A 26,375-nucleotide genomic window follows, 5' to 3' on the forward strand; every position below is an offset into this window, starting at 1 on the left:
AACCCAAGTCTGCTGCGTTTGCCTAAAGATTTGCCATAAGCATTTTCTATTTTTTGGTCAGTGTATTTAATCAGAGTCGTCTCAGATCTGAGCTTAGAATGTGGCAGAATCATTCTGTTGAGGGAAAGCCAGAAGCAAGTGTGCTCAGTGGAGCCTATCTGCGGCAAGGAAGTAAGGCTGGCTAGATCATTCAGAGATCAAGACTCTCATCAACCTCCAGAGAAAGCAGGGTGCAGATCTCAAGAACTCTGGGCCAGAGGCCAAAGTGTCTTTTTAAGCAGAAAAAGGACAGCAAGAAAGGTTTCCAATAGCAGCTAATAGGCAGCGGTAAGAGGTAGGGGCACAGCAGGAATGATCTTCATGGTGGTACCAGGAATTAAATAGAGAAAATCTAGTCTTTGAGAGGGTTCGACAGGGAACCTTGAACACTCCTTGGGAAATAAGGACTCTTTTGACTGTATCCAGAGGCCATATCATGATCAGCAGCCACAAATTGTATTCAGTGATGAGACCTGCTCTGAGCTGAAAAACAATGCCTGAGGATGATAGATCCAAAAGGGGGTAAACGATTGTCTAGACTCAGTGCCTGACACAGGTAGATTCTTAGTAAGCTACTGCTTACTAAGAATGAATGCATCTTCCTTGTACAAATTGAGAAACGTTGTCCTGCTGGGGAAAGTGACCTGCCAAAGTTGAAGTGTTAGGCAGCACATCATCACAGCTAAAACCCAGCTCTCTCCCAAGGCTACACTGAACACCATACTCTGCTACCTAACCCTGGAGAGCAATGTGGAGATATCCTGGGGCTGCGAGTCAAGTGCATCCTGGTGCTAAAGTCAGTGGAAGTCAACAAGCTCAGACAGGCTTTTATGAACTGACACTGAAAGTGCACGAAAGACAAAACGGTCATCCTTTGCAGCAAGATGACTGTGAAAAATGCTGCGTCATTACTATTTGTATGGCAATGGGGTTTTCTGTGCTGTAGTTTTGGAAAAGATGATTTTCAAGAGCCTAATGAGTGAAAAAACAAAGCATTTTAAGAAACATTAGTGGCTAGGCGTACAGAGGTGGAGTGTGCCTGTGGAGACCAGAGCTACAGAGCACTAATTCTATGCTGGAACAAGTGATCAGTCCAAATAGGCCTCCCAAGTTGGATATTTTAATTTCCTACCAGGTCTCTCCGAGTTTATATGACCCTCAGAGGTCTGGCCTGATTGACCTCTGGCAAAATTGCTGAAGTAAGGAAACTATTTCCCCTCTCAGGGTCTCAACTCTCATCCAAACAACCATCTTGCTGGGGACCCTTACTCCTACTGTAGCAACCAATTATGCCAAGGTATTTGCTGATAAGACAGAAATATTACTTTTCACCTGGGTCAGCCCTTCCTTCCTTCTAAGCAGTGTGTGCTTAACAAGTCACCGTCTTTTAATAGACAAAGAAATGAATCTATAATTGAGGAAATTCAGTCATAGACAGAATGTGTGAAGATATACGAAATGAGGAGCAGTATAATCCTTTTACTGCTCCTCAAATCACACAATAAAGATAAAAATCTCTACTTTAGCTTAGTCCTAAAATTATGAAGTGCTGAAAAGCAAACCCATACTCCAAGCCCCAAATGAAGAAGTGGTTTATTTTTTTGAGGGGTGGAAAATGAACAAGCTTCCATTGGACTTAAAAATAGGGAAATTGAGGAAAGCTGCTCTACGAAATCACCAGAAGAGCTAGGGGCATGTATTCCTTTCTTCCCAGAACCATCATTTGGACTTCAAAACACTGTGTTAAGAAGCCCTAAATTGAAAGCCACACTGGGGTAACTTTCCCATGGTGTTGCAGAAAGCTATTTTTTAAATACCAACCCTCATCCTAAATTCTGCATCAAATCCCAGTTTTCTATCTCATTTCAGAAGCTCCTTCTTCAGAAAATCATCTTTGTTCTTCTGTTCTCTCTCCTCCTCTGCTAAGGGCTAGGAGATCTCGTCTGTGAGCAGTTCGCTCAGCTCTCTCAAGTATATTGTCTGATGCAGAAGGACATGCGATCTCTCTACTTCTAGGGAACAGAAGACCACAGGTTTATTGATTTATAATTGTTTCGCGAATGTCTCCTAGCAACTATTTAAGATACGGAGAGAGAGAATTTTTCAAGTTACAGAATCCCTTAGAACACAAAATAATACAGAATTTTAAATTGTCTTTCAGCAAATAAAAAGGAAGCAACATCAAACATTACAGAGAGGTTGAGGGAAACAGAAAACAATAGGGATGGAAGGTCTTCCTCACCTAAGCTCTGTGTGAGTTTATCTCTTTTTGTTTTGTTTTAATTTTTTTTTGGTGTGCGTGTTGTATTCTATTATATAGAAACATGGATCTTCTTCCAATGTTTGTGTAGAACTAGGGCATTGATTGATAGGTGAGGCCAGGGAAGAAACTGCCAACTGTTGGGGAAGGGGTCTGAGTTTAGTTAATAATATGCGTTGGCCTCTCTCGATTTATATTTTAAACAGTCTAGGTGTACAGGAACGGAGTGTTGGGTCCAAACTCCTAAGAAAAAGAAAGACTCAAGAAAGAACAATTTTTTTTTTTAAGAAATCAGCATTAACCCGAGAAAGTAAGATACAGGTTTTCAGATCAGATTATTTGCAGCAGAGATTCTACAATTATAATTTGTGGCCCATGTATGAACACTGAAAAATCCATGAATTTTATTATTTAATATAGAAAACTTTTTATTGTGCATGTGTACTTTAATCAGTAAGATAATCCGTGATTTACATTAGATTCTCAAGTGTCTAAAATAGCACAAAAACAAGACATGTGTCCTCTGTTGATTTTCCTTTAATAGTGTGCTGCTTGAATATTCCAGATTTGTCTCAGGTAAGGTATAGGTATTAAGTGAAGAGTTTTTGTTCAGGCTATGGTCAGGGTATTATCAGAGAAATCAAATCTCATGGGCGTTTTGGAAATGGCAGCATTATTAGTAAGGAAATCCATGGGGAAGTTGGCCCTCAGAGACAAAGTGCCATCTCATGGTCTAGCTCCTCTTTCTCAATAATGAAGTATCTCAAAAGCAATGGATTTAGAAGTTTGAGTCTTACTTTTTCCCCTATAGATTTTTTTTATTTGTTGTTTTTTGTTGTTTTATCTAATAAAGACTAAGGATTTCTGTACACAATGACATCCAATGAACTAGATGCAAATGATATGCAAATGAAAGGCTAGTTGCCAACTGCTATTTTCTGTTAGCAGATATCAGAGTTTTAAATAGTAGATGTGCACTATTAATATACTAACCATCATCTTACCTTCACAAAGTGATGATAATGAAAGGGAAATTGGAAGCAGCACTCACTGGACCATCAAGGAAGTACTTGTACTAGCTTGACTCAGTTTACTCAACTTTATATCATAGCTGCCCTGCCTACTTCACAGGATAAGGGCCAAATGATTCAATAATGTGAATCATTTGACAAACACTAAAGGGAGTTTAATTGTTACCATGTATGTATGTCAGCTCCTGGACGCATTAAGCATTCTCCTAGTGGAAAGGAAAAATTGCTCAAACAATAGGCAGTCTGACAAAATAAATCATAATTCTAAATATGTACTTTCTTTGACCCAACAATTCAACTAAAAATATAATCCAAACGTATATACATCATGGTATAATCAGGTTACTATTAAAGTTGTATTTTATAAAAGGTCCATGCATGTTGTTTACAAGAATGTAAAACTTGATATAATCAAAATGTTCATTAATAAGGGATCAAAAAGTAATATTAACATACAATAGGATCTATGCAGCCATAAAAGTTATTATACAGGTCTATCTTTGTTGATATGGAAATTTCTCCATAATATATTCATTGAAAAAGGAGAAAGTAAAATATGTTATATCGTATAACACAGTTTCCTTCTATGTTAACAAAAAAATAAATATTAAAACTATATATATTTCAAAACGTTCAGAGTTGATGTCTCTACATAAGGGTCTTATGTGAGATTATTTTATTTTTTATTTTTCTGTACCTAATCCATGCTTGTATAATATGTGTTATGGATTGCTTTGATGACCAGAAAAAAGTGAATAAAACTATTTTCATTTTGAACGAGAAAGAGCACACTGTTTAGAATTTTTAGCTCCTCAAAAGCCCAAACCGCTAGGCCCTAAACAGCTCCCACAAAACACCATCAAGATTCAACTGCGAAGAAAACAGACAAAAAACCAACTTTGTGACTATGTATGGTGATGAACGTTCACTGGACTTAACGGGGTGGGGGGGGGTCATCATTTAGTAGTATCTACCATTACGAAAACATTATGTTTTCATAATGAAATTAATATAAGATTATGTTAATCATACTTCAGTTAAGCAATGATTCAACTGTAAAGAAGCAAAGTAGTGCAAAGACAAATATCATCTGCTCCATAGCTTTGCCTGACATCCACGGTGCTTCCCAATGCCATTAAAGCAAGCAACTCCCACAATCCATCAAATCTCCAAAGGCCAAGTCTACATTTTTCCTCTTTTCTTTGCTCTCCTTCCTCCAGAGGAGGGAGGAAGTTCCCTCCTCTGCTTACTTACTTTTCTGATTCCAGGCAAATTCTCTTGATATCTTTACATCAAAGGAAAGAAAGACTGCTGGAAAGATTGGAGAGCCATGTGTTAGCAAGTTTCTCTCACGTAGACTTGAATTACAATTCCTATCATATCAATGTAGAGGGTGAGGAGGAGAGAAAGAAGTTACATGTTTTGAGTCCTAAAAATGTTCCAGCTCTTTTATTATTTTTAGTTATTAATTATTTAAAGTTCAAAATTACCCTAAGAAGTAGTTCTTTTTTCCCCTTATTTTTTTCTTTTTTCTTAAAGATGTTAAAACCGAAGCACAATAGATTTGAGTAACTTGCTCAAGGTCGTAGATCATACGCAGCATAAGCTGTTTTTGATGTTAGGTCTGTGTGACTCCAAAGTCAAGGAGCTTTCATTCGTTAATTCAATAATCCTTATTAAGTGTCTCCTATATACCAATCACTACATTAGGTTCAAGGAAAATACAGCCACAGTCTTTGCCTTCAAAAAGCTCACAGAGTCCGCAAGGATAATACTATGACACAGTAATTGAACAAGGTTCTATACACAATTTTCTATGATAAGTTGGCACTAACAGTACTTGTCTTATCAGATCTTTATTTTGCAAACACGCGAACTCAGAAAATTCAAAGAATTTCTCTGTGATCACAGATCTCCAGGGTTGGAATGCCCTAAGTTAAGCAAATGCATGCAAATGTATATTATTTGAAAAGGTTTACAATGTATATGCCAATTTTATTGTGCCAACTCATTTAAGGTGAATATTGATAAACTTAATACTAATAGTCACTGATCTACATTTACAATTTGACCTAAGGAAGTTGGTTTCAAATACAAGGTACTGTTTTTTAAAGAACAACTTTTAATTAGGGAAAATTTGGAAATCCAAAAACTGTGTTTTAATTGTGGAAGTAAGCACAGTAATCAGCAATTAGAAACATATACATGATTTTCATGTAGAGTCATGGCAAAAGAATAATGCTCACTACTCTGCATTATAGATTAGTTATAATATGTCCTCAATGCAAACCACAATGTTCATCCACAACATCACAGAAAAATACTATTTATGTACCTTTCTTAAGCAATAGAGTAAAATATAAGGAATGAATATTTGTGTCACATTTAGCTATCTTTTATATATGGTGCTAATCTCTTTATTTTAGTCTTGTGGTGGCATTTTTGAATTTTGTACCTGCTATTTTAACAACATTGGTGAAAAGATATGAGATTTTCAAACAAGAGAAGGACATCCATTCTCATTTCTATATAAATGAACAACTACACAAGGAAGAATAAGAAAATAAAAGCCTAGAGGTACTTGTCATTTTCTCTTTTTCAAAGCTCCATGTACAGAGACAAAATCCAAATGAAGATGAGGACCTCGGTAGCACGCTCCCCTCCTGAATTTGTAGCTGCCCCATACATCTATCAGCCTGTTCTGTCGGCCAGGCATCCCCACTGTGAAATCTCTGGACTGAAATATTGATGGTACTCAAAACCCAAGTCCATTTCCTTTTCTTTTCCTTCTATGTTGTGAATGCATCAGCATCTCTAGCCGACTGAGTAACCAGCAGCGACCTCACAGTATATCCAAAGCAAAAATTAAAATATAAAAAGAGGTGCTTTTGAATGCTAAGTCAATTATGTTGCCCACGTGGGTGGAATATTAGAAATTGCACCCGGAAATAGTATTCACTATTTCGTTTTCCCTTTGAATGTTGTGCCTCTCAGAATAAAAGTTGCTGACTTTTGCTTAGACTTCTTACCACTCACTGAGGGCATCCTGAAGCCTGACAGAGGAACCAGGACAGACCTAGAAAGTACCAGAAAGAGCAGGGGAGCTTCACAGCTGCTACAAGATAAACTCTTTACTTACTTAACAGCACTTCTTAAATCCAAACTGCCAGTGCGATATCTCTAACTGCTCAGTGCCAATACATTGTCAGGATGCCTGCTACTGGTTAATATCTTTTTAATAAGCAGTTTTCTAGTGCTATTTGGGAATTGGATTTTAAAAAATATGTATATTATTGTGCAGCCAAGTTCCTTTAACAAAGTAGTTTTAATTTCATGCAAAGAGTGTGCAAAGTATCGTTTGGTGCTCACAGGCGAGGGAGCAACATCCCACAGAATGACAGTGGAATAACCAATCTCCAACTCAGGATTCTGTCAGGCTTGTGACTTTCCAAGTGCTAACCAACTATTAGGCTGCACAACTTTTACAAAGGCAGAAAAGAAAGAGGGGTACATGCTGCTGAATGATTTATTGGAGTTATAATGCTAGGACAGCACAAAACCCCATAAATATTTTTCTTAATGTTTTATTTTATATGACAGCTTTCAAGTGATATATTGTCTGACAATTTTCAAGATGGTATATAAACACATTTTTTTTTCTGCAGCCTAATATATGATGAAGTCTCCATAGGCTAGTAAATGGAGCCAGGGTGATTTCTAACGTGCACAGTCCTGATAATAGAGATTTCCACAACTAAAAATTCTATCCTGACTGTACAGTGGGTTTCTTTTTAGCATCTCAAAAGCAAAAAAGAAACAAACAAACAAAAAAGTGAAAGCAAAAGAGCAAAATAAGAAAACAGTGGATAGTACGATATGACATGTGTTTCCATTCTTATTCAACCAACCCGAGTATCTGTTTTTTGGCAATAAACAGAACTCATAGCATTAGAATCTCTTTTCACATCTTTATTAGACCCTACACCATAGCCACAGTTTTGATAGTGTCTTTTAAATTAGATATTTGAAATTAGATAGATAATTAATTTTTCTTGGTAAGGCAGCCATCAAAGACACTACAGAAACTCCTGGTGCCCACTGAAACGAGATACTACAACACAAACAAGTATATATTATTCTGTTTCTGAAAACTGGGCAGAATCTGATACTCTATATAAGTTCAGCCTGAACCATATTGTGACTTACAGCAGAGGAGTGGGGAGAGGAAGCTGTCTGGAAACAATTGTATCTAGGATGGGAAGAATAATCCTAAAGTAGATATGCTTACTCCTAGGGAAGAGAGTCTGAAGTCCAAATGATTAGATCCAGAGGAACACAGGAAATGCTCTAGGTTTGGACCAGGTTTCCAAAAGTTCCGACTTAAAGGAAGAGAAACGAGGAAGGCCTAAGGAGAGATTTGCTTGATAACTGGCAGTGGTAGATGAGCAGTGCTGTCAGGGATCTCCAGTGGGTTTTAAGCAGGGCAGCAGCCAGTGACGAACGATGCTAGAAATAAAATGTAGGCCCTGGAGGAAGTGACCTGCAGGAGCTAGAAGGATACTCAGAGCCCTGGACAACTGGGCTTGGGCTTGGGGTTTGTTTGAAGGGGCCCAGAAGGACAGGCAGCTCAGTGGAATGGAATAGAGAAGTGGGGGCTGATTAGTGAAAGAAAGCTCCGCTTGGTGCTGATGCAGTCCTTGGGAGAAAAGGGACACCTGGCATAGGCTACAGACTAATTTTCTTATTCCTGCTGGTAGAGAATTAGTTTCTAATATACCACCAGGCCTGAATCTTAATGATTCAGGAATTAGGCGAAGCTGAGCAATCTGCTGGGAGCTCTTCAGTAGCCACAGCTGGGAGTACAGTGGAGGGAGCTGACAAAGAAGTCCATACATAGCGGGGATCTTTTTTATTTTAGGAAATTTAAAATAAATGGGAGAATCCTTTTAAAGGGACACATTCGATGCTTCAGGAATACATAAAACTTAACTATTTAGAGGAAGAGAATCTGTGCAGAGAGGTTTTTCATCAGTTGCACTATGTAGGCTTTATGTCCAAGGGTTATTCTATAGGGTATAGCATGCCTTCAGTTTGGTCGGACCACACTTTTAAAGTAAATGTGTTTCTAGGGAAAATATTAAGGCAAGGGCTCAGTTCTGCTTCTAGTGTCTGAAGAAATGCAGCATTATAACTCCTTCCTCACTTGTAAAATAAGAACTTGGGGGAGGAGGGTGTAGAAGTGTGAACAAGATGCTCTTTAAGGTTCCTTCCAACGCTAACATTCTATAATTCTGTGACTTGTTTATTCGTGTAGCACTTTTGGCACCACCAAGGGCTCTCCCTCTAAGAACAAGTAGACTTCCATCTGCACAAAGACTATTTGTAGAGGAGAGAAACTCTTTGATGCTTATTTGCTTGTGATTAGCCAATCGTGAGGAGCCTGAAATTCTCAGTCCCTTCACTAATCCAGACCATGCATCTGTCAGGGAGATGGTAGGATTTAATGTAAAAAAGACAAACTGCTCTAATACTAAAAGAGATGAATTCTGTATTAATCTATACTAATTGAATCAGAATCTCTTCTGGAAAGGCAGAGGGCCAGCAACCGTGCCTGAAGTGGTCACAGTGCTTCCTAATCCCATCTATGGTGCTCAAACTAACACATCATCATTTTCCTTTATGAAGATAAGCTTAGTTTCCCAAAGGCCTTTGGGAGAAACACATGACTTTTCCAGCAGCACATCTGACAAAAACTATATAGGCACTGCTGATTTTCATTTATTGGATCAATTAAATATTCTTTATGAAATTCTTAAATGTCCTATGACTGATATAGGTTTTCATTTTATGTAGTTTCAATTAAACAACCATTGAGTGAGCAAAAGAGATTTGAAGTGGAGGGAAGTAATAGTATCTACTCTCGTGGTACTTAGCATGGATATCTGTACTGTCCAATACAGTGGTCATGAGCCAAAGGTGGCTACTTGAAATGTGCTTGTTCTGTATTAAGGTTTAATATGATGCTAAATATACATCAGGTTTTAAACATTTGGTACAAAAAGTAGAATGTGAATACATGTAATTAATGTTTATGGAGATTGTATGTTGAATTATAATATTTGGATACATTGGGTTAAATGAAACATGTTATTAAAATTAATTTTCACTTTTTAAACATTTCTTAGTGTAGCTACTAGAAAAACGTAAGTTACATATGTGACTCACATTATATTTTTATTGGACAGCACTGATCTATAATCTCATTGAGATAGAACAAGTAAACCAAAGACCTATGAGACAACGTGACAAGTGCTAAAAGGGTCACCGTAAAATATTATGGAAATTTGGGGAGAGTATAAGTCATGGAGGAAGTTCCCCCAACTCCCTCTCCCCAAACCTGTACATTACATTCTGGGACTCTACACCTAACTTTCTCTTTCCTATTGCTAGAAATAATTAACCTACTGTCTAACGCTAATGCTTTGCTGTGCCATACTTTATTCTCAGGGACTTACTTAACAAGAGTTTTCTCTCTCTTCTATATTTTTAACTTTGATCTTTCTACAGGATCTTTCTCTGTACTATGTAAATGTAGTACCTCTTTCATCATTTAAAACCTCCTTTCTCCAAACCCTATTTATCTTTAGCTATCAATGTTCTCCTTTTTACTCCTTCATAGGCACCATTTTCTTGTAATTGTTCTCACTTGCTGTGTCACCATTTTATCTCCCACTCACATTTTAACCCAAGGCAGTCTTGCTCTGCCGCCATGAGTCCATTAAAGATGTCTTTGCCAGAGCTCTCAGTGATTTCCTTTTGGCTAAATTCAATGAGCATATCTCATTCTTCATCTTGCATAGCTGCTTAGGAGCATTCAACTCTATTGATCAGAGTTGAATTTTATTTCTTGCTGGCTGATGTGCTATCACTCTTCTAGCTTTCCGCCCACTTTTCCGCCCACTTTTTCTGGCTTCTTCTGCTTAGATTCCTTGACCATTCCTTAAATATTATTATTCTTCAGGGTTTTGTTTTAGGTTCTAACTTCTGCATACTCATCTTATATGATATCATACTCTGTTCTTGAGTTACCATCAGTGTACTGAAGATTCTCAAATCTAAATTTTCAAACTATATCTCCCTCCTTTCTTATTCTGTAAATCCAGTTTCTTACTGGATAAACTTTCCTATTATAATTCAATAACAACTATTATAAGCCCTTACTTTCCTTCCAGTGTCAGCTTTCATCACTTCTTTGATTTGTTCTAAGATTATCTGGAAATTCTCTGTACTCCTCAAATATTCTGTGCCTTTTCCCACCTTTGGGCTTTGCCACATGTTTTCCATCTGTATGGAACCTTCTTCCCTCTTCCTTATTCATTATCTTGACATGATGCTGAATTCTTATTCCAGCCTTGGCATAGGTGTCACTTTTGCTTAGAATCCGTTCATTGCTCAACACTGGGCTAAGTTCCCTCTCTGTGTGTTGCCATAGAACCTTCTGGTTTTCCATCACAGCACCCTTTGCACACTGTTGTGCTTCTCATTCACTATTTCCTGGCCTTAAAAATCCTGAAGGCACAAAATTCCTAATGCTAAATTATTCACCCTTGTATTTTCAGGGCCTAATGCTGTGTCTAACATATAGTGGTTCATCAATAAAAGTGTATTGCCCATAGAAAAAGGAAAAGAAGCCCAGAGGGACAGAATGAAGCTTTCTGGCAGACATGGCATTAGAGCTGGATCTTGAAAGATGATGGAATTTTTCTATTGAGGAGAAGTTATTTTAGACAGTAAAAATCATAAAAGCAATTTGCAAAATGTTGATAGGGGAATCCAAGAAACACTTTATAGGCCAGTTGGGAAGCAGATCAAATGTACATGGAAGGAATAGTATAAGAGGTCATTTTTGTTATAAAAGACCTTGAATGTCAGGCTAAATTTGCACTTCATTTTAAAGTTAATGAAAGGTAACAGGAGATCATAAAAGATTTTTGGGAAGGAATGGCATAATTAGTGATGTTTATGAAAAAGATTAGTAGTAGTATTATGTAGGATAAGAGTGACAATTTTAATCTTTTAATAATATTAAAAGTTAAAAATCTCTCAGTATACTTTAAATATCTGGGATGATGGAAAGCAGAAGGAAAAGGAAAATTAATTGGTCATGAAGAGAAACAAGAAGAAGGCTTGGCATCTGAATGAGGTCAGGCAAGTAGAAACAATTGAAATCAAGCCGAAATTGGCCTTGAATATAAGCCACAATTACCTTCAAGCGCACATAATCACTAGGAACTTCATAATCCTGCTAATGTGTAAATATGGCCACGTGTGTTTGTAAAAGGAAACAAGTCTGGCTCATCAGTGTCTTCTGCGATTGAATCAGCACAAAGAGCAATATTTTTTTTTTTCTCATTTAGAATAGGAGAGGTAAGTCCAGAAAGGGCAAGCAAAGTACCATTTTCATCTAGGCTTTTGAACTAGATTGATGGATTCTCAGCAAATGGGAAGTGTTGGTTGTTCTCCCTAGAAGAATGAAGGAAAAGATGAAATGGCTCTGAACAGTGCACCATCAAGTGCAAGCCATTTTCTTTCTCTATATCCTCTTGAAAATCAAACCATTATGTAAGATTGTATATAGGAATTGCTGGTTTGAATAAGCATTCTTATGACAAATGGCAGAAACTCTCAAGGGTCATTCAAAAATTTAACTTTTTTCAATTGAAAGTTGGGCTACTCTTTTTCAAAAAAACATTCATTAAATATGCTTCAATAGTGCTACGGTACTTCTCTCAAATTGCTTACCTTTAAGAAGCCATCTCTGCATTTTGATGAGGTAATGGGGTTTCTGGTTATTAAACAGGAAAAGAGAAAGGGAGAAAGAAAGCCCAACCCCATGTTGAATTACTTATGTGCTTAATTTCAAATCAGCCATTTACTATACATATGATAAAGATAGTTTTCTAAGGGCATTTAAATAGCTCAGTATTTTAGAGCCTCCCAAACCTTGCCCTATGTGTCTCTTTATTTGGCTACTCCTGATTTATATCTCATAATAAACTCTAAATATAAGCATAGCACTTTCCTGCGTTCTGTGTGGTATACGTCAAATTATTGAATCTAAGGGGGTCATAGGAACCCCTCAATTTGTAGCCAGTCAATGTGAGGGTCCTGGAAACTCCCAATGTGTAGGTGTCATTTGAAGTAAGAACTGTCCTTTTGGGGACCATAGCCTTAAACTTGTGAAGTCTGACACTAACTCTGTGTGTTTAGTGCCAGAGTTTTGAACTGCAGTACACCAGTTATCATCTGAATAAGCAGTATTTTCTTGTGAAAGGTCAGAGTTCACCAATACCAAAATGATAGGTGGGGGCATTCTTTCATTTAACTTGTAGCATATAGACTGAAAGGGAGACATGAATGATATAAGATTGGTAAATCCTAAGAGGTTTGGGTTACAAGCATGACTACTGATAAGTCTGACGGCATTTCTGACCTTAAGTGAATTATATGGAAAAAGAGTACAATGGCAGCCTTGTAACCTTGTTGCCCATAGAGTCCTCAAAAAAGATTACTTGTTGTTAGTATAAGCATTAGAAATACCTTAGGTAGATTCTGGGTCAAACTTGTCCAATACAGCATATCATTTGTATCTCACAGACAATTTAAGGCCTGTAACATGAAGCTATCCTCCATACCTGATGACTATTTCCATTTTCTCTCATATAAAACTTGCTGAATCATATTCCAAATTCACAAGACTTATTCTCATTCTCCCCATGGCAGTTGGGTAAAGAAAGGGAAAGAGGAAGTGGGGGAGGGGTGGACACGGTATTAGGTTCCTGGTCTCATGCTACTTTCCTCTCAAAAGTCTCCTATATCAAACAGTAATGAGTGATGAGAGACAGAAAAGCACCATCAGGTCTCTCTCTCACGAAAGGAGTTTAGACTTTCAATGTGATGAATTCTCTTTGATAAAAGAATAAAGAGGTGTGCTGTGTCTCATGGAGGCTGCTGGGGTTCCCATGGTCTTCACAATAGGTAAAGCACCAGCTATCCATATCTCCTGTCTCTTCCTTGTTTTCTCTCTTCCTCATGGCTGAAATGAAAGACACAGATGTCCAATTCTACTCAACTATTTTCTTTTAAACTACAGAGACAGACTGCTACCTCTCTCTATTTGAAGGATAGGACTTTGCGAGAAAAGAAATCACAAAAAGATAGTTTCATTAGAAGCTACTGAATAATGAGGCCACGAAGTATGAATAGGAATGTGGCTCTTTAAATATCATCAGAAGTATCTGTGTTGTAGTCATTTAGCCATTTGCCCAAAGGAGCAAACACCAGATCTTTCGCTACACCACACTCTTTCTTTCTCCTTTCTCTAACATTTTAATGAAATATTTGAACTTTAAGTGATATCAAGACCTTGTGAAAATTCAATCCTAGGTCAGTTAGTATTGGTTTTCCTAGTGAGAATATGAATCCTCATGCCTGTTTCTAGATCCAGAAGGAATTCAAAGTGCCTTCAGTGCTTCACAGGAAAATTACTTGCATCATGAAAGGTAGACTGTTCTTGGAATCCCAGTTAGTCACTTTAAAGCTTAATGCATCCTAAAAAAATGGGAATTTAGAATTTGAGTAGTCTGGATGGCTTTCACTCAATAAGTAAAACTATTGTTTGAAAATTTTTACTCATGCCAATTCTTTATTCATCATCTTTTTGAGCAGAGAAACACACGTATAAATACAGGCAGACATATTCACACATCACGTCTAGCCAAGGTCTGTGGTGAACTATATATATGTTTGTAAACTTTACCCATTAACTTTGAAAACATTCACAGCATCTGTGAAGTTACAGTTCTTAGATTCTTGTTTACACCAGAAGACCCTAATTCCTGGCCTGTATACATAATATAACCTGTATACATAAGATTGTGTGGGGGAGGAACAAACTTTCCTTTACCGCCAAGGTTCTTCTGGCTGGTCTAATAGTCAAATATACATAAGACAGATTGGCAAGAGAAAATAATCAAATTTAATAATGCATATGTATGGGAAACCTGCATACATGAGAGTCAGAAACCCTTCATGCAGGAGAGGTATAGAAAGGGAACATGAGTATACATGACATTCTGAGCTAGGGATGAGGTAATACACCTTGGGCGCTTAAGAGGTTCATAAGAAGAGGATGTGATAAGAATAGCAGATGTTTAGTAAATGAAAGTTTGCCCTGCCTTTTAGATACGTCAAAATAAGTTATCTCTGATAATCTCTTACTATGGTCAAGTTCTCCTAGGTAAAGGAGGTGCAGAAGTTTCTCTTGAGCCTGAAGCTAAATTTGTCTTTAGCTCAAAGTAATATGCATACCATTGAGGCACATCTTGCATTAGCTCATTCTGAACCCCCAAAATTGCATCGGTTTATTGGGTGACATATCAAATTGCTTGTGATTATAAACATGTCAGAGTAGCTGATGGACTTTCAAAGCTCAGACTCAGATTGTACAGAGTGGCCACCGAATGTCTATGCATGCCAGCCAGTGAGATGTCATTTCTGTGCTTCCTCCAGTCTCTGTATAATATTTGTGTGTCTTCTTCAGGGTAACATACAGGTTGTTGACTGGGAATCATTAAAATAGACATGACAACCTTTTTTAAGTCTTCAACTGTACTGAGACACAGGCTCATGCACCGGGACACTGGCCATTCGTTAGTTTTTACCCTGGGCATATCTATCTCTTTTCTTGTGTGGTGACAATAGTACATAATTTAAAGTCAAACAGACCCAATCCTTCCTCTCTCACTTTTCTACTGAGTGATCTGGGATATGTTAATGTTGGATGCGTTATATCACCATGTTGCAGTTTCTTCACTGTGAAAATGAGGATAATGATGCCTGCTTTAGAGGATTATTGTATAGAGTAAATGAAAAGTTATATTTAAAAGCTCAGCATAAAGGTTGGCCCATCACAAGTGCTAAAAATATCTCAGATTCCTGTCCACGCAGGAAAGTCACAAGCCGAAGCCATCATCTGAATAAAAAAGGAACAATTTAGAATATAGAGCCAGGTCAGCAGTGTTTTCTTTCCAAAGTGGAGAGAGAACTGATGTGCAGTGGTATATGAACTTTTCCTTAATGTTCAAATCTTCACTGGAGTTTTAAACTGTTCACAAGATAGCCACACAAAAAAGAAGGGTAGGGAAGAAAAGGGGAATAAATATACCCCTCCCTCTTCTACTGTCGTTTTGGTTTAAATAACACCATTTGCATATTTTTAATCTGAACTGACAAAGGCTACCTTCACACACCTAATCACCAAGAAGCAGCAGGCAGCAGTCTTGGAAGCTTTTATCAATATGCCAATTTTTATTTTAGTTTATAATTTTAAAAGTGAGTGTGAAATGACAGAGATGGTATCATTTCAAAGGTTTTATTATTTTTTTAAATATATTAAAAAGCTTCCCCCACCCCTTCTCTCTCAACTGAATAGTAGGAAGAAAAACATGGAAGTAAAGTAGAAAAATAAAATGAGAAATAATCAGGACCAAGAAAAGCAAAAAGTTGTAATACCATTCACCCCCACCTCCTGCATATACACAGACTATTAGAATGACTAAGGAATGTAAGGTTAGATGAAGCAAAAAGGAAAATCTAAGGAGGTGGTAGTGCATAGATGTGAAATGATAGAATAATATCAACAGTCCCAGTTCTTTAGTTAAAATCATCATTGTGTAAACTGTTAAACCAGAGTGCCTATAGAATTAAACTAGAAGTTAGAAAATTACATAGCAATGGCTTCAATTTGCCTTTTGGGAGCTGAAACTTCCAAAGTGAATAATAATAATAATAATAATAATAATAATAATAATAATAATAATTTCTTTAAATTCAAAATAAAACAGACAATATTCATTTAAAAGCAGAATTTCAAGTTGGTGCCTCAGAATTTAATGGGAAGAGATAAGAGTGTGATAACACCTGTGAGTTCCACCACCTATGAATAACCAGTAAGCAAAATGAGCACTTCCAACTACAATGTCCATTTCTTCTACAGTTTCTCCATATATGTTCAGAGTGATAAGACAGAATTTTCTTTTCTCTTTGTTTCCATTTTTCTTTCCTTCATCACTCCTTGGGAGAAAGGCATCTTTGGTAAGACAGAGTAGGAACCTGATACATTTTTTCACATAATAACTTATCAAAGTAATGCTATGTGAGTTGACCAATATTATTAAGATAAAGGTGTCTTTGCCCACAGATGCACTGCTGTGAGGATTAGATCTTTCAGAAACATTTAAGATGCACAATAAAGACTTGATTCTCTCTTCTGAGACAATCTTAAGACCACAAAGACCTTGGGATGTGCTTTCTTGGATGAAGCTATCACCCACTGGCAGAATTAGCAATAATAACAAATGAACAAGGAAAACAGGAGAAAGTATAAAAAAAAGGCTGGGGGTGATTGGAGAAGACACTGTCAGTGCATTTTGTCTCAATGGAAAACATAAAAGAAAAAGAAGATTTTTCAATATCCTTGGATTTCTCTACCAAATCCAATGTTACTTGACATTTTTTATCTGGCTCCATGTCTTAGATTGAATCCCTAGTTCCTGGCTTCCATGGCATCAAGTTTCCTGGCTGCTCTTTCTTAATCTGTGCATGCTCTGCCTCCTCTGCTTACCCTTTAATAGTGTTTCTCAGAGCTTGGTCCTGGTTCTTCTGTTTTTCTCAACTTTGGAAATGTCACAGGACAGTTGTTTCTAGTCCCATGGCATCAATTGTCAAATATATATATATATATATATATATATATATATATATATATATATATGTCAAATATATATATATGTCAAATATATATATACATATATATGTATATATATATTTGACAACTTTGCATATATATATATATATATGCAGATATCTCTCTCTCTCTCTCTCTCTCTCTCTCTCTCTCTCTCTCTCTCTCTCTCTCTCTCTCTCTCTCTCTCTCTCTCTCTCCCCCCAAATGTCTCCTGAGCTCCAGGCATGAATATTCAACTGCCTAATTAAGTGCTTACACACAGGCACTTCGGAAAAACATCATGTCAAAGCTAAAATTCTCTCCCTGAACAAATTTGCTTCTACTTATCACCATTCCTGTAATTGCACGTCTGATATTTAGTTGTTATCTTTGACTCCACTCACTGGCACATCCTCAATCAAATCAATAAGCGAATCATGGAATCTAGAACCTCAATCTCTCAAATCTTTCTACTCTTTTCCATTGTTACTGTCACCACTGTCATTCAAGGAGACATCATATTTCTCTCAGAGCACTAAAATACCCTCCTAACTTACCTCCTTATCACTGGTGTTACTTTCCTCAAATCTATTTTCTACTTTGCAGCCAGAGCAGTATTTCAAAAACACACCATTTTACATGGCATTCCCCTTTAGAAGTCTTCAATGGTTCTACACTGTTTTTCAAATGTAGTCCAATCCTCTCCTCCTCCAACTCACACACACCTGTCCTGCTTAACTGTCCAGCCCCATCTCCAGTTTCCTTCTTACTAACCATATGCTCAAGCAATAATCAATGTATTCTGTACCTTTAAAAACACCATGTAGTCTCTCTCTTTTTGCTTGGAACATTCTTCTCCTCTCAGCATGTAAATATTAGTGTAGCACTCAAAATGATGAGGTTTATTCAACGAAGACATACAAATGGCCAATAGGTACATGAAAAGATGCTCAATTACACTAATCATTAGGGAAATGCAAATCAAAACCAAAATGATATATTATCTCACACTGCTATCATCAAAAAGCCAAGACATAACAAGTGTTGGTGAGGATGTGTAGAAAAGGGAACCTTACTGCACTGTTAGTGTAAATGTACATTGGTATAGCCACTGCGGAAAAGAGTATGGGGGGGGGAGGTTCCTCAAAAGAATTAAAACTAACCTACCATATAACCCAATAATCCCACTTTTGAGTACATATATAAAGGAAATGAAAATAGAATATTGAAGATATATCTGCAATGATGAGAAAACTGTTCTAAAACGACTTACCTGAAATGAGTTTTTCTGTTTTCTAAATTATTCTGCCCACTCCACTATTTTTAAACAAATAGTTACTTCATAAAATAATAATTATGTCAACATTATGTATACTATCCAAATCATATGAAGAAAGCTGTGCTTGAAAGTTTTGTATAATTAAATTATTAAGTTAAAAAAATATATGGATTAATTATTCAACTCAAAAAATTAGAGCAACAAAATACCATCAATGGGAACAAAAGGGATGTATTAACTACAGATGAAAACCAAATAAAAATTAATACACTAAAACTTATGACATATTCATAGTTTTATATGTTAAGCATGTAGTATGTGTTTGATGGAATAGGTACACACTATGCTCGCCTTCTCCCATGACCAAATCAAAACTACAACTAAACTACAGAACAATCTAAAGTCGAGCTAAACAGAGGTCCTATAAATAAAGACATACAGAAGAACCCGCATCAAGATTAGTAAGAAGGAACGGGTTGGTCCCATACCCACATGTGGCAGTCAAAAATCAGGAGGGATATCTTAGCTGTGGCAATACCCCCTGAGGAATGAGGGATCCTAGCCCCACATCAGGTTCCGCAGACTGGGGTTTCCCCAGCCAGGAAGACATAACCCTGTAACTTCTGGCTCTGAAAACCAGCGAGGATTGCAGCTAAGTGAGATGGAGGGCTGCTAGAGACCGAGGCATTTCTCTTAAAGGGTCCATGCCCGTAGTTACTTGCTGACAGACTCAGATACTCTGAGCTCCAGTGCTGGGGCAGCAGCACATAATGCATGAGGGACATATGGGAAAGAACTGAATTGTCTGGCTCCTGAGCGAGGACTGGAGGGGCAGCTTTCTCCCAGACAGAAGGGCTGGCAGAAACCACTGTTTCTTTCCTGAGCCCTCCCCCTGCAGACACAGGAGGGCACCATATCTGAGTCTCCATTACCTGGATAACACTGTTTGCCCTGCTCTACTATTCACTGAGATGGGCCTCTCTTGGCTCATGTGACAGACTTTCCTAAAATCTCTCTAAGATTCACAAACTCCAAATAAGCAGGATCTGGCCTCAGTGTGCCCCATACCTTTTGCTAAGCAGTCCCAAGCCTGGCACTAGTGGCAGCCAGTTTCAGTTCACAGTTTAGCCTCACCTAGGTACCTCCAAGCCTAGCACAAGGGGCAACCATCTGCAGATCACTTTGTAGCTCATACCAGTTGGCCCTGGGCAGAGCAAAGTCAGCAGCTGAACTTGGTCTGCACCAGAGCCCCTCCCAAAGCCCCAGAACCAACATATCTGGTGGCTCACTTCAGACCCCACCAGAACAGCACCCAACCACCTCTACAAATGACACCCAAAGGGCAGACTCAGGAGGCACTAGAGCCTCACTAAAGCGATCCTGCTCTGTGGGGTCAGACCCTGCACAATAGCTCCTCCACTGTAGTCACAGCCAGTCCTCACAACCTGAGGGGCATGCCAACAGCAACCAAGACCCAACTACAGTAGGGCACACACAACCCACACAAGGGACACACCTGCAGCACCCAGATCAGGTGACAAGGCAGACTACACAGGACACCTACTACATCTACGAAGACCGGGAGACATAGCATCTCTACCTAATACACACCAAGATAAACAAACACAGGGAGGTGGCCAAAATGAGGAGACAAAGAAGTATGTCCCAAATGAAAGAACAGGACAAAACTCAAGAAAAAGAACTAAACAAAATGGAGACAAGCAATCTACCAGTTGCAAAGTTCAAAACACTGGTTATAAGGATGCTCAATAAACTGAGTGAGAACTTTAATAAACAGGAAACAAAAATGGAGATTAAAAAAAAACAAACATAGAAAAGGAATCACCCAGAAATGAAGAATACAATAACTGAAATGAAGAGAGAATCAATGGCATATTTGACGAAGTAGATTTAATTATCAATTTGGAAGACAAGGTAGCAGAATTTCTAAATTCAATAAGAAAAGGAAAATACAATAGAATACTTGGTCAAATGATTAAATAAAACTTCAAGAAAAAAGCTATCTAAATGGCCAATAAACATTAAAAGGTGTTTAATTTCATTAGTGATTCCAAAAATAAAAATTAAACCACAATGCATAGCAAATATCCACATAACAGCATGACTAAAATTAAAAAGAGAAATTACCAAGGATTAGTAAGAAATTAGAGCCATTGGAAGTCTCAGACACTGTTGGCAGAAATATAAATTTGTATAGCCATTTGGAAAACTGTTTGGCGGGATCTACTATACATGTAAAAACACATTCTACAACTCAGCAATTCTGCTTCTAGGTATATATTCAACACAAGTAAATTCATAGTTTAAAGAAAGACTAATACTAGAATGTGAAGAATAGAAATATTCACAAAAGCTTCTTACTGAAACTACCCAAAATGTTTATCCACAGAGAAAAAAAAACACAGATAAACATACTGTGGTATTTTCACAAATTCACAGAATGCAATACTATAAAGCAGTAAGAATAAACAACACAGTAATATGAATGAATCTCACAGCTATCATATCAACAGAAAGAATCCAGGAATACAAAGAGCATTTAGTGTATAATTTAGTATATAAATACAAAGAGTATTTAGTGTATAATTCCATTTATCTGAAGTACAAAAATAGGCAGAACTAATACATGATAATAACAATAACAATAAACGTTTCTCCTGGAAGTAGAATAGCAACTGGAATGGGTGCCAAAAGGCTTCTGGAATGCTGGTAAAATTCTGTTTATCTATTTCTAGTTGGTTACAAAGTTATGTTCAATTAAAATTCTTTGAGAGGACAGGATCTGGAGAGCTTTCAGGTTGGTGAACACTTGGAGATGTGGAGGGAGGCATGCCTAGAGAAGGCATGAAAGCACCGAGCCCTTTTCCTACAACTTGCCTTATGCATCTCTTCCATTTGGCTCTTCCTGAATTATATATATTTTTATAATAAACTGGTGATCTAGCAGTAAAATGTTTCTCTTGAGTTCTGTGAGCCACTCAAATAAATGAATCTAGCTAGAGAAAGTGGTCGTAGTAACCTCTAATTTATAGCCAGGTGCTGAGAAGTACAAATAACAATGTAGACTTGCAACTGGCATTCTAAGTTGAAGGGGGTCATTGGAACCCCCAGTTTGTAGTGGGTTACTCAGAAGCATAAGTAACAGCCTGGCTTTCCACTGGCCTCTGAAGAGGGTTGGGGGGAATCTTGTAGGACTGAGTCCTCAACCTGCGGAATCTGACATTATCTCTTGGTAGATAGTGTAAGAATTGAGTCGAATTTGCAGGCATCCTGCTGGTGTGTGAGAATTGATTGGTATTGTGTGGGAGGGCCCCCACACATTGGAATTGAGTCTAGAAACCCATAAGACCTTTCAATCAATAGCAGTTATCATAAGCCTTTAATTTTCTTATTTAGTAACTGCTGCAAAGCTCCCCTTTCTTCCTTCAGCTTCCGAGAGTTTCTCACCTAATCATTCTGCTCCTTTAAAATCAAAGCGGCATCTTCTGTTATAGATTAATTTGACCTCCTAATGTAAATTAAAAAAATGAAAAATAAATTAAACAAATAAATAAATAACATTCATTGAATAGTACGTTAAATTAAAAAAAAAAAATGACCCCCACAAGAGATGGAGAACCTAACAAGCTGTTTGCTACAGTAAAGAAAATTGAAAAAGTTGTCAAAAAATGTCTCCCTCCCTTTCTCATGAACCGCTTTCCTTCACCATTGCCAAAACAAGCAAACAAACAAACAAACAAACAAGCAAACAATCCCCACCTCTACCCCTCCCCCCCAAAAAAAAGCAAAACAGAAAAACACTTCTTGTCTTTGCCACTTGAGGGGAGCTATTTACTTCTGAGCATAAATGAGAAGAGAGCTTTCAAGTTCTTACAAAGATAGCAAACCATTATTAAAATGTGTCAAAACAGTGCTAAAAAAGACAGAAACCACAGATAATTTTTATGGGTACAGATGCAAAATACTAAATAGAATATTACCTGATAGGATGTAGCAGAACATGAACAGGGGTTCATAGGATTTCAAGTATGTTTCAAATGAGCAAATCCATTTATCCTGTTCACCGTATTAAGAGGTCAAGTATAAAACTATATTGGAAAATGTGAAACATGTATATAAAACATGCATGCCTTTCTCATTAGGAGAAAAACCTGCATAAAATAAATAGATAACTTTTTTTTATCAGTTGGGATCACACGTGCTACCTGTCAATTCCTTTTATCTTTTTATTGAGGTAAAATTCACAGAACATATAATTCATCATTTTAAACTATACAATTCAATGACATTTAGTACATTAACAATGTGTTGTAATGAACTATCACTTTATCTAGTTCAAAAATATTTTCATCACCCCAAACGAAACCGTATCCTCACTAAAAGGTCATCCCTCATTTTCCTCTACTTGCCTCTGGTAACCACTAAGCTGCATTCTGTCTCTATGCGTTTGCCTGTTCTGGGTTTTGTATGTAAATTGAGTCATACAATATGTGACCCTTTGTGTCTGACTTCTTTCACATAGCATACTGTTTTGGGGGTTCATCCAAGTTGTAGTATGTATCAGTATTTCATTCCTTTTTATGACTGACTAATACCCCACTCTATGTAGATACCACATTTTGTTTGGCCATTTACCAGCTGGTGGACATTTGTGTTATTTCTACCTTTTGGTTATTGTAAGTACTGTTGCTATAAAAATCATGTAGAAGTTTTTGTTTAAACATCTGTATTATTCTGCTAAGACTGTCATAACAAAAATACCATAGATTGGATGGGATAAATGAGATAAATTTATTTTCTCACAGTTCTGGCAGCTGGAAAACCACAATCAAGGTGACTGCAAGGTTGGTTTTTCCCGAGGTCTCTGTCCTTGCTTTGCAGATGGCTGCCTTATCACTGTGTCCTCACGTGGCCTTTTCTCTGTGGGCATATGCCTCTGGTATCTTCCTCTTCTTAAAATGACAGCAGACTTATTGGATTAGGGCATCCCTTATACCATGTTTCCCTGAAAATAAGACCTAGACGGACAATGAGCGCTAATACATCTTTTGGAGAAAAATTTAATGTAAGACCTGCTCTTATTTTACTGTAATATAAGATCGGGTATATAATATAATATAATATGATATAATATAATACCCGGTCTTATATTAATTTTTGCTCCAAAAGACTCATTAGAGCTGACTGTCCGGCTAGGTCTTATTTTCGGGGAAACAAGGTAAACTCATTTAATCTTAATTACCTCTTTAAAGTCTCTATCTCCAAATGTAGTCACATTGGGGTTAAAACTTGAACACATGTATGTTGGGGCGGGGTGTGTGTGGATAATTCAGTCTATAACATCTTTAGGTTTAGGTATACACCTAGGAATGGAATTGCTGGGGCATATGGTAATTCTATATTTAATATCTTTTTTAGGAACTACCAAACTCTTTTCCACAGTGTCTGCACCATTTTACATTCCCTTCAGCAATGTATGAGGGTTCCAATTTCTGCATATCTTCACCGACATTTCATTTTCCATTAAAAAAAATTACAGCCAACCTAGTATGTACAAAGTAGTATCTCATTGTAGTTTCAATTGCATTTCCCCAATGACAAATAACATTGTGGACCTTTTAATGTGCTTATTGACCATTTGTATATCTTCTTTGAAGAAATGTCTATTCACATCCATTGCCCATTTTTTAATTGGGTTGTTTTTCTTTTAGTTGTTGAGTTGTAATGTTGGATTTTGTTAATAACTACATTTTATACATGCATATATCTTATAAGCTCATATATAATACATACATACACATGGAGATTTCTCTTTCTCAAACTAAAAGCCAGTATCATGTTTAGGCATGAAATATGTTCATGTATTGCCTATAAAGTTAAGACCAAGAAAAGAATATTCAGTATCACAAATATTTGACATTTTTCCAGACAAGTTAAAGAAATAAGGTGTGTACCAATAGTAAACTGAAAGCAACATTGTCATTATTTAGAGATACTATGTTTATGTATCGGCAAAACCAGAGGAAAAAAACTGAAAAAGCATTAGACCACTAAGAGAAAATTGACAGGAGTCTGTGTGCAAAGTTAATACATAAAAACCAATAGGTTTTCTACATACAAGCAAATGCCAATATGAATATAAAGGAAAAAAAAATATCTCATTTATAGAAGCATTGTGCTGCAGATATCAGTGCAGTAAAGTTATACTTGAAAAGCCATTAAGTAGCTTTAAGGTTCAGTTTTCTTATCAATAAAATGGGTATAATAATCCCCACTCCATCCAACTTTCCAGAGTTACAGTGAAGATCAAACGAGGAGGGCCTTGCTTGGTAAAGTACCGGACTGCAAAGACGTGGCTGTCACTAGCACATGGCAAAGCTGGACTGGCTGTGTCCCCTAATTCTAAAATCAGTGGACAAACTCATATGTATTTGTCTTTTTTCATAGTCTTCAGAAGCTCCAGACTGAAGAGACTTTTTGAAACTAATTTGTCTTGTCAATTAGTATGCTCTTTCTTTCTAGAGGGCTGCATAGTTATCCAAAAGAATGAAAAGTAGGATTTACTGCTATGACAAGATTTAAAATAGCTGGGAACTATAGGAGTTCTTATAAAACAAAGGAAATGCAGCATAAGAACAACTTAAGTAAGAATATTGATTACATGTATAAAAAGAAGGTAACAAAGTCTTGGGGGAAGCAGTGTGGTTATGAATTTTTAGGATAGGTTGAATTACACAGTTTCCAAGTTCAGTTTAAGGCATTCATTATCTTCTAAGGTATTATTGTGTCTTCTCTAAGGCTAATACTGTAAAATTGGAGGTAGAGAGAGTGATATTCAACCTTGGGTCACTTGAGATAGGAATTCTATGAGTGTACTCAGTTCTGACTATGGACAAGAATCATAAGAAGGTATTTTAAAATACCAGTGCTCAGACTCCACTTCTAGATATTTAGATAGTTTAGATTGTGACCAGGCTGTTAGTCTTTTTTAAAGCATCCTTGGTGATTCTAATGTGCAGAGCCATGGAGGAGAGCCATGTGGCCAATGGACCTAAAGGGAATACATACCTCCTCTACCCCTTCTCCCTTTAACTTCCTTCTTATGTCAAGGTTAAATTTTTTTGTTTTTTTTTCTTCAAGGAATCTATGAAATGCTAGAAATTTATACCATCTTTCAATTAAGGGATTGAAACATCTTTCTTTTTTTTCTTTTTTCTTTTCGAAGTATGAATTACCTAAGTCTCATACAACTGATGAGGCAAGTGAGTAATGGTTGGGATCTATTAACTCACCCCTCAGATAGGCCCTCGCAGATGTTAAACAGCAGCAACAGAACCACCACCCAGGAACAAGGAAGAGTGTTGTATCCAAGAAAATTGTTTGAGGGAATTAGAGAAACATAATAATTAACTTGCATTTGGATTTAGCTAAAGGGCCATGAGTTAAAACCTGAAAACGATATGCCTAAAATAGATCTTTAATACTGGCAAGCCATCTGGATCTTGACTTTATATATTATCCAAAAATCATTGCACCCTTAGTAAACCAAATATTCCTGTAAATGAAGGGAGTATTCATTTCTTCACATATGGTATAGCCTCGAGTGTATTGCTAATGCTGGGTAAACAATAAAAAAGAGATCCATTCAGAGAACAGTTCGGTAATGGCACTGATTGCTGGGAAATCAGATGTTCTCCAGTCATCTCCCAACCAAATTTAGAAGAATTTCAATTTACTGTAATTACAAATCAGGACCAAAGCCATCACACACACACACACACACACACACACACACACACCCCTCTTCCTTTTTCCCCCCAAAAAACAAACCAATCCAAAACTTGAAGCTTACCTTATGAAAATAATGTTCATAGCAAGCATTTTAAAGAATTTCTCATAGGACAAATTGCGATGGAGAAAAAAGGTAAATTCTTAGGATAATCTACCCTTTTTTCCCTG

General features: G+C 37.1%; 1 protein-coding gene across 2 annotated transcripts in view; it reads right to left on the bottom strand.

The window, feature by feature from the left end:
* The window catches only part of LSAMP (limbic system associated membrane protein), a 1,158,269-nt gene that overhangs the window by 748,277 nt on the left and 383,617 nt on the right, over positions 1–26,375 (bottom strand). Inside the window, exon 2 of one of the 2 annotated variants that reach the window (XM_081074507.1) lies at positions 4,585–4,641. The exons of the other annotated variant lie outside the window; for it this stretch is intronic. Within the exon in view, the coding sequence (XP_080930633.1) occupies positions 4,585–4,641 (57 nt within the window). The remainder of the gene's footprint in view (positions 1–4,584; positions 4,642–26,375) is intronic. 2 annotated transcript variants of the gene reach the window in all.

This window comes from Rhinolophus hipposideros (assembly GCF_964194185.1).
Source record: "Rhinolophus hipposideros genome assembly, chromosome: 2".
Lineage (NCBI taxonomy): Eukaryota > Metazoa > Chordata > Mammalia > Chiroptera > Rhinolophidae > Rhinolophus > Rhinolophus hipposideros.